We start from the raw sequence: 8,669 nt of genomic DNA, 5'->3' as shown, positions 1-8,669 counted from the left end.
TAATCCCAACACTCGGGAGGCTGAGGCAGGAGGATCTTTGCGAGTTTGACACCAGCCTGGGTTACAAAGTGAGCTCAAGGCCAGCCTGAACTGCACAGAGAGACCCTGTCTCAACAAGATGAGGAGGAGCGGGATGGGGAGTGGGGGGAGCAGGAGCAAAAGAAGGAGCAGAAGAAAGAGAAGGAGAGGTGGAGGAGGAAGAGGGGGAGGGGAGGGAGAAGGGGTGAGGGGAAGGGGGAAGAGGAGAAGGAGAAGAGGAGAAGGAGAAGAGGAGAAGAAGAAAGAAGGAGGAGGAGGAAGAAGGAAGAAGGAAGGAGGAAGGAGGAGGAAGAAGGAAGGAAGGAAGGAAGGAAGGAAGGAAGGAAGGAAGGAAGGAAGGAAGGGAAGGAGGGAGGGAGGGAAGGAGGGAGGGAAGGAGGAGGGAACAAAGGAATGAAAGAAGGAATGAAGGGAATTTATTTTAAAATGTACCACAGTTTATGAAGTAAGTGCTCTGTATACGGTGGTTTGTACTATTCCTCTAACCTCTGCAAATTTCAAATATTTCATGCTGGAAACAAAGCAACAGTTATTTGCAGATGATAGTGTTAGGCAGGTAGTTAGACATCAGAGGCCCTGAGGGACAAGAGGGAACTCCAAAATAGCATCCATTGCCAGTTAAGAAAAGAAGCAAAGATGTCAATGTATAACACATTTATAACCACATCTTAGGTCTCAGGCCCAAAGCCATCCCACAGAGCACAATGACATTAAGGTTACACTTTGTATACCTTCCTTGTGATACCTGGCTACCTGGCATCTACTTCAGATCAAGGCACGCTGCATTTCTGGCTGCCACAGCCCACGGAATCAATGATATCAGGGAAGGGGATGTTCTTTAAAGACCTGCCTGCTTTATGTTGGGGCATGGTTTAAATTAAGAATTTTGCTTTTCTAAATTTCCTATAGGATGATTGCCCCCAAGCAAATGCTGACCCTCTAAATAAGGACACAAGATATTTTTCAATTCCTAAATAACTTCTTTTTTTTTTTTTTTTTGGTACCAGGAATCAAACTCATGACCTCATGCTTGCCAGGCAGGCGCTTGTGCCACTGAACCATATCTCCGGCCCCCTAAATAACTTCTAAGGAAAATGGTGACAATCATCATAATCATCCCAGTTCCCCAGACTCCAAAAGTAACTCCTGGGTGCCTAAGAATGTATCCAAACTCATACTGGGGGGGCTGGGGATTTAGCTCAGCGGCAAAAGCGCCTGCCTAGCAAGCGCAAGGTCGTGAGTTCGGTTCCCGGTACCGGAGAAAAACCGAAAAACCAAACTCATACTGGGGATAGATGCCTTAGTTGCACTGTCCACCTGCTTGCTTAAAAGTGTGACTCTCTCTACGTCTACTTTAAAATAAACTCTACCTACACTTCTCTACGGCCTGATGAATTCTTTCACTAAGGCCACAGTTATGGTTGATACATGGTGTCAACTTGGCAAGACTAGGGGTTTGGCTAAGTAAATCAACAGTTCTACACCTTGAGATAAAAAAGACATGCCCTTACCCTTCTGGGATGCTGTTCATTGTGTCAATTTAAAAAGTTTAAAAGGTTAACCATGTGACTCAGCAGGGAGCCAGGGTCCTTACTTTGTATTCGTCCTGAGCCTGTGCAAGAGGAGGGCATGGAGATTATGTGAGTGCTACACGCCCCCTGGTAGAGCCAGCCCGCTTACAATATAAGAGAGATAAAGAGGCTTATGCTTCTCTGCCACTCCTCCCTTTTGCTCTTGTTGCTTTGCTGTTCTGCTGCCATAAACTGTTGTCTTCTGCCATGTGCCACTCTGCCTTGGAGCCAGCCAAGCATAGCTAAATATATCCACAAACTATAAGCTAAATAAACCTTTCCTTCATTTTGGGCGTTGGGTAACAACAACAACAAAAGTAACCAAGACAGCCACAAAGAACCAAGGACCAAGGAAGTGAGAGTCCTCACTGCTCAGGACCTGGCTTCCTGGTAACAACAGGATTATTTAACAATAACAAGAACAAACTTATTCAAACAAATAAAAGCTCAGCTGGATAAAAAATAAACATCCAGAATCAATAGGGTTCCTGTTTATTTTCATGTGCAAATAATATGTGCAAATTTCTTGTGCAAATAACTTGTGCAAATGGTTGACAGGGTAAAAGTAATCCATTTTCAGTGGCCAAACAAGGTATAAAATACTCTGGAAGACTCTCAACAGGAACATACAGGACTTACTTAAGCTACAAAAAACACTGTCTGGCAAGCGCAAGGTCGTGAGTTTGATTCCCGGTATGGGAAAAAAAAAAAAAACACTGTCAGCTATTTGAACACACTGCAGGTAATATTTCAGGGTGAAGTCAACCTTCTTTTTTCCAGCCATATGTTGTTTTACTTTCTCTCTGTTCTCACCCTGCTTCCTGCTACCCTGTGGACCTGATTTTAAAGCTAAGTCTTATAAATTTTGTTTTCGTTCTGAGCTACTTACCTCCAACTTTTCATAGGAACTCAGGAAAGCCTTTTTACCCTTCACCAACAAATTATCTGTGTAAACAGTGATATTTTCCCATTGGAAGTTCCAGCTCTGAATGCTCAGAACACATCAACTTCCCTTTCAGGTGTAAGGAAACCTGAAGATTAGGACATTACTTCCAGGTCATGACCTATCACAGACAGGAATTAAGGCACATCTCCTGGTGTCCAAAGAGATCTAAATCAGAGAGCACTCTTCCCCCATTTTAATCCCCACAGAAACCAGCCCTGCCAAACAGATTTCTTCCCAGCAGGAGAGAGTAAGTTAATTAATGAATACAAACTTTGGGATGAAAACTGACCCTGCTTTTAATTAAAAGTAAGTGAAACCTGACCTGACATTTGGCTCAGGGTATTTAAGTGAACTTATTTTTTTCCCTGTCTTGCACTTTCCAAAAAACCTCACGAATTCTGAAACAAAAGTGTATGGGGGGTTGCTGGGGATTTAGCTCAGCAGCACAGCGCCTGCCTGGCAAGTGCAAGGTCGTGAGTTTGATTCCCGGTACCGGAAAAAAAAAAAAAAGTGTATGGGAACTCAGAGCCACCAGGTCCCATAAGAAGTACCAGCAGGTGGCAGATGGGAACAGGTCGGAACCAGTCTGTGCACTTTTGTTCCTTCTTGGGACCAAAGTAATCGGTTTACAATGGGATGAGGTTCTATTTTCTATAGGATTTCCTTTATTGACAAATCCGTGAAATCCAAAGCTCTGTCCTTCTCCTTGTGTGTGACAGTCAATAAAATAAATAATTTTCATCTAAATTTTAAAGCAGCAAACAGAGAAATGCCCGAAGGAGGTTGAAAAGAACAGCTGGTTATTCTGGATTAACTTCAGGCTTCTGGTTTTCCAAGACAAAGTGTTGTCCATTCATAACCAGCAGATGGCAGAACAGCTCAGGAAAAGAAGCAAAATGGGGTTCTTAAATTTCAGTCCTATTCAGCCCAAGGGAAATAACTTTTCATTCATTTTACTAGGTTGAAAAATCATGAGCTCCAAGGTAGAGTGGTTACAGTATACTTTTAGTACCCACTGGTTAAAAACACATATAGTAAAAGTTACAATTAACTCAGTATAACTTTGAAGAAATTCACATTTTAATAATCACACAAAAACATCCACATGTATTTGAAATACAGAGACAGGGTAACAAATGTGTGGGAAGAATATTCACTCTCAGGTGATCCAGGGGCGCCTATGCATTCCCAGACCCTTGGCAAGGGCACTGTAGCCCCAGGCTTCCTAGGTCCATAGGATGAGACCTCAGAACTCTGAAACGCATCTGTTATAAATTACAAGGACACTAACATTGTGATGAACTTTTCAAATGCAGAAAACATCACGTAAGTCAGGGCCTCTGTGGGAAGGAAAGCTTCCCAGTGAGACAATACTTGCAGTGACAGTATGTGCAGGACATTGTTTGCAGACATACCTATTTCTACGAGTTATGGAGTAAATTACTCAGTCTCTGTTTCTCCAACTGTAAAGTAGCATATTACCAACTACTTGCAGTATTTCTGTAGATGACACGGGATGATTTATGTAAGGCTCTTAAATCACTGGCTGGCACACAGAAGGGCTGAATAATGTTGGCTTCTGCAGGGGGCTGGGGATTTAGCTCAGCGGCAAAAGCGCCTGCCTGGCAAGCGCAAGGTCGTGAGTTCGGTTCCCGGTACCAGAGAAAAAAAAAAAAAAAAAAAATGTTGGCTTCTGCAGATATGATTACTGGCATTGTGGGCAGTGTTACTGTCATTATTTCCCATAGCATAATAGAAGCTGACTGAACATCGGGAACTTCACAAATGAAGTTTCCTTTAGTGAATTAATCTCTGCAGGGATTGGTGTCCCTTAGTTTTCGACATTTCCAAAGTGTTCCAGTGGAGGAAGGGCCGCATTTCTTCCTTGGCCTGCCAAGGCCTGATCTCCTGACTCTAATCTAAAAGAGTTCCAAGGATGAAACATCCTTCACCCTCTACCACCCCAGCACTAGAGCTGCCATCCCTGCTGCAGCCACTCAGCAAATTACAAGGACTCTGAGCATCTATGCAAGGATTTGTGGATGTCTGGACAAATGCATAGATGTTTGTTGCTGAGCTTCAGCATTTTTTAAAACGTTCTGAAGCTGTGGACCCTGTGTCCGGTGATACTTGGTCTAAAGCTTCCTCCCTGAAGGTCTCATATTGGAAGGACTGATGTTCATCCTTTGATTTCACTCTCTCCCCCCAAAACAAGGAGCCTCTGCTTAGCTCTGGCCTGTCAGAGCAAGATAGACAGATGGGAGCAGGGGCTCCCAGACTTCCTTCAGCCACGCATGCCCTTCCCGTTGTGGTTGGCCATCACAGTGCATGAACAGGGACTCTCCTGAGATACCAGACACCAGTGGAGGGAGAGTAATGTGGCCAGAGTAAATGTAGCTCGTGTCCTCCCTGGCCCACTGTGGCACTGGCCAAGGGCATCCTCAGACAGGCATTCTTCAAGCCCAGCAGGCCGGACCAACCAAGTCATTGGTCCCAGGCCTAGGAAGAGGAGGAATCGAATAGTCTGAGGAGGCAGCACCACAACAGTGTGAGGAGGACTCTTCTAATACGGCATGAATTTTCTCCACAGGACAAGGCCCCTGGCTGACCACAGAACACACTGATTAACCCTGTGCCGTGACAGTAGACAAAAGAACAGCAAAGGGTGGGGCCATAACTGTCCCATGGAGATGCTCCTTGAGTTAAAGAAATCATTCAATAGCTGGGCCCCAGATTGTTTCGGGGACCTGAAGAGTAAGCACTCTGACTCCTTTAATTTCTGGTGCGACTGCACGGCCTGTGGACATTCACATACTTACCACTCACAACCCAACAAGCCTGCCAAGTAGAGTTAACGAAGGTGACCAAGGGCAAGCACAGTGACACAAGGCTGTAATCCCAGCAATCTGGGAGGCTGAGGAAGGAGGATGGCAAGTTTGAGCTCAGCCTGGGCAACTTAGCAACTTAGTGAGCCCCTGAAAAAGAGCTGGGGATGTAGCTCAGTGTGAAAGTCTTCTTGGGTTCAATCCTTAATGCAAAGAGAAGGAGCGGGAAGCTGCAGAGGTGCCTGTGTGCAGGTGAACAAAGACCAGAGCACCATGAACACAACGCAGCTTTCTGCTCCTTTCCACAAAGGGTCGAGTTCTCAGGAAAGATGGCCCAACTGACTGTCCTTAGCCAAACATCACATTCTTGGATGAATAATCCATAGGAGAAGAGCAGGAAGAGGAGGGGGCCAGGAAAGTACAGAGCAACTCCCTGGGGAATGACTGTGTCACTCACAGACAGGTTGTGATGACAGTGACAGCACTCACGCCCACCACATTGAATTCTTGTGTCTCCCAAGAACGATCCCTCAGACTGCCACCCAGACCCAAAGGAAGCCCCTGGCCACACACTTACTTGTCATTCACAAGTTTCCCATGTTGGTGAATCTGATTTTCCATCGTGAAGTTGATGGTGGCACCGTACACGTGCTCACCAAAAAACACCTTCATTTTAGATTTGTATTCTTCATCTTGAAAATACCGGATCATGTCAGGAAACCAAACCGTCAGACCATAATAGCTGGAAAAGAGAAGAAGACAAAATGTCTGAGCAGTAGCACTATGATTGATTCCTTCACAACCAGAGTCTGCACGCCTGGCTTGTTGTGGATCAGACTCTTTAAACAATATGCAGTATAAGAGCCATTGTTGAACTCCTAGCGTCTTGTATGGTGAAGCCCTGCATCATTTCCAATGTTGTTTTTCTTTTATTATTTGTTATTGTTTTTGATTGTTTGATTGGTGTTACATTCTTATGTCTGGTGGGCTGAGCAACGTCATTGAAGATAATAGTAGGTAATGTAGCAACCACTGCTAATTCCTTTCATTTTGTTTTGAGGTCATGTATCATTTATGTTGTTTTGATTTTGCCTTCATTGTTGTTTTGTTAGCTTTTTTAATTTTTAAAATAAAAAACAATTGGGTTCAGTATTAGAAAATATAATAATTTATAACATTAATATAGCTAAGAAATTGTGAACATCTTCAAAGACAAAGAAAAGGCATTTGATTAAAAAAAATTCACTGCTGGGCTGGGGGTGTAGCTCAATGGTAGAGTGACTGCTTAGGGGCAAGAGGTCTTGGGTTCCATCCTCAGTGCCAAAAAAATCAAAAACTCATTCCAGTAGATTATAGATTGTCAACACTTGCTTACCACATACAAAATACATGTCTTGGCTCAAAAATCAGAATCTTAGTGAATAGGGAAACACTAATGATGTTTCCACTAGCATTAGGACCAAGACAAGGATACCAATGATCACCATGACTATTTAACACCATCTTAGGGGCTGGGGATTTAGCTCAGCGGCAAAAGCGCCTGCCTGGCAAGCGCAAGGTCGTGAGTTCGGTTCCCGGTACCGGAGAAAAACCAAAAAGAAAAAAAATAACACCATCTTGTAGGTCTTAGCCAATTCAGTGGAGAGAAAGAAGTAGGAATGTAAACTTGCAAAGCAAGAGGCAAAACTATCTCTATTTGCAGGTGATACGATTTTGTACCTGGAAAATTTAAGATAAGCCACTCCAAAAAATTCAGACATTAAACATATAAAAAAGATGCTCAGTCCTACTTATAATCAGGAAAACGTGAATTAAAAACACACTGTTCTGAGCTACCAGATTGTCAAAACCCCAAAGTTTGCTAAAACACTCTGCTGGGAAGACTGTAGACTAACAGGTGCTTTCATAAATTGCTGGGGAAAGGACAAGATTGTACACTACCATGTGGAGAAGAACGTGTCAATGAATAAAAATATCACTTATGCCTTTACCCCTTTTTACCCTTCAATTCCACGTCCAAGAATACATTCCACTGATAAATCAGCCCAAATATAAAATAGCCCTCAAACACAGTAACTCATTGTGGCATTATTTGCAGCAGTAAAGGTCTAGAAACCTCCCAGGGGACTTTTGAGAAGGCCCCAGGAGCAGAAAATTCGATTTACTATGAGATGCTAGGTGCAGGCGCTGTGCCACTGTAAGAAAAATAAACAAATCCTCAGTGTACTGGCATGAGGAGACTCCAGATTAGACCACCGTGCACAAAAGATAAATGTAAAATGTGTGCCTTTGAATAAGAAAAGGGAGAAGATACAAATATATATATATATATATATGTAATTATTTGGTTACTTTTACAAAAAGAATCACTGGGATGATAAATAGGAAAATAAAAGATGATTACATATGGGAGGCAGAAGGGAGTGGGTGGAGGGAGAAGATGAATTCGCAATTTCTTTGTTGTTCCAACATTGGAAATGTATTACCTACTTCACAAAATGAATTGAACATAAATAAATATAAATAAAACCAATTTTAAAACTACCAGTGAATTGAATCCTAGCGTTGGTCATATTTGCCTTCCGAAATGTTCTCTGTCAGCTGGGCTTGAATGATGTAAGGGGAGCAAGTTAGCAGCAGGCACAATACTCTCACCTGCCTGGGTCTGGAAGGCCAGGCCTCCACGCACAGGTGCTGGAGCACATGAGGTTTCCCCACATTTTCCCCATAATCTCAGAGCTCATTACAGCTCATTAACTTTCCCGGGGTGAGGGCAGGTATGTTTTAGACCTACACAGTGGTGAGCAAAGTAATCTCATAGATGGAAGTTTAAAATCTTGCTAGTGGTTCCTAGTTGACAATTGCAATTTATTGAACATTTATTACATGTCAGAAACTATAGTAAGCACTTTATACACACAGTAAAGCAGCCCTGTGACACTGTAAACAGGATCCAAAATTCACGTAGAAAGAAAGATCCTACTGTGTGGAGATGAATGTAGCTAAGGTACGAGTCTGCAGCTTCAGTGAGGAGGAAGCTAATCACACACTGAATTACAGTTTTGTTTATTGCAGGACACAGTATTGCAGAGGCCCATTGTCTTACGTTTCATATTCTCAACACTGGTGACTGCCTACCTGGCACTCATTCTCAGCTTCCTCCTTGCAAAAAGAAACTTCATTCTACCTAGGTGTCCATCATTAAGAAAGGTACCAGTACCTTCAGCTTGGAGGTAAATCCTGATTAGTCTAAACCACTAGGAAATCCCATCTCCTTTGTCTGAGATG

The 8,669-nt window shown here is 43.2% G+C and overlaps 1 protein-coding gene across 6 annotated transcripts in view; it reads right to left on the bottom strand.

Annotated features, from left to right (window-relative positions):
- Sv2b (synaptic vesicle glycoprotein 2B) overlaps positions 1–8,669 on the bottom strand; it is a 194,369-nt gene that overhangs the window by 19,951 nt on the left and 165,749 nt on the right. For all 6 annotated transcript variants that reach the window (XM_005381593.2, XM_005381594.2, XM_013512680.1 and 3 more), the window contains one exon: positions 5,959–6,123. In XM_005381593.2, coding sequence (XP_005381650.1) covers positions 5,959–6,123 — 165 coding nt within the window. The remainder of the gene's footprint in view (positions 1–5,958; positions 6,124–8,669) is intronic.

This window comes from Chinchilla lanigera, unplaced genomic scaffold, assembly GCF_000276665.1.
Source record: "Chinchilla lanigera isolate Chin_1 unplaced genomic scaffold, ChiLan1.0 scaffold00015, whole genome shotgun sequence".
Lineage (NCBI taxonomy): Eukaryota > Metazoa > Chordata > Mammalia > Rodentia > Chinchillidae > Chinchilla > Chinchilla lanigera.
Note: the sequence above shows the minus strand (reverse complement) of the source record. Positions and strands in the feature narration are given on the sequence as shown.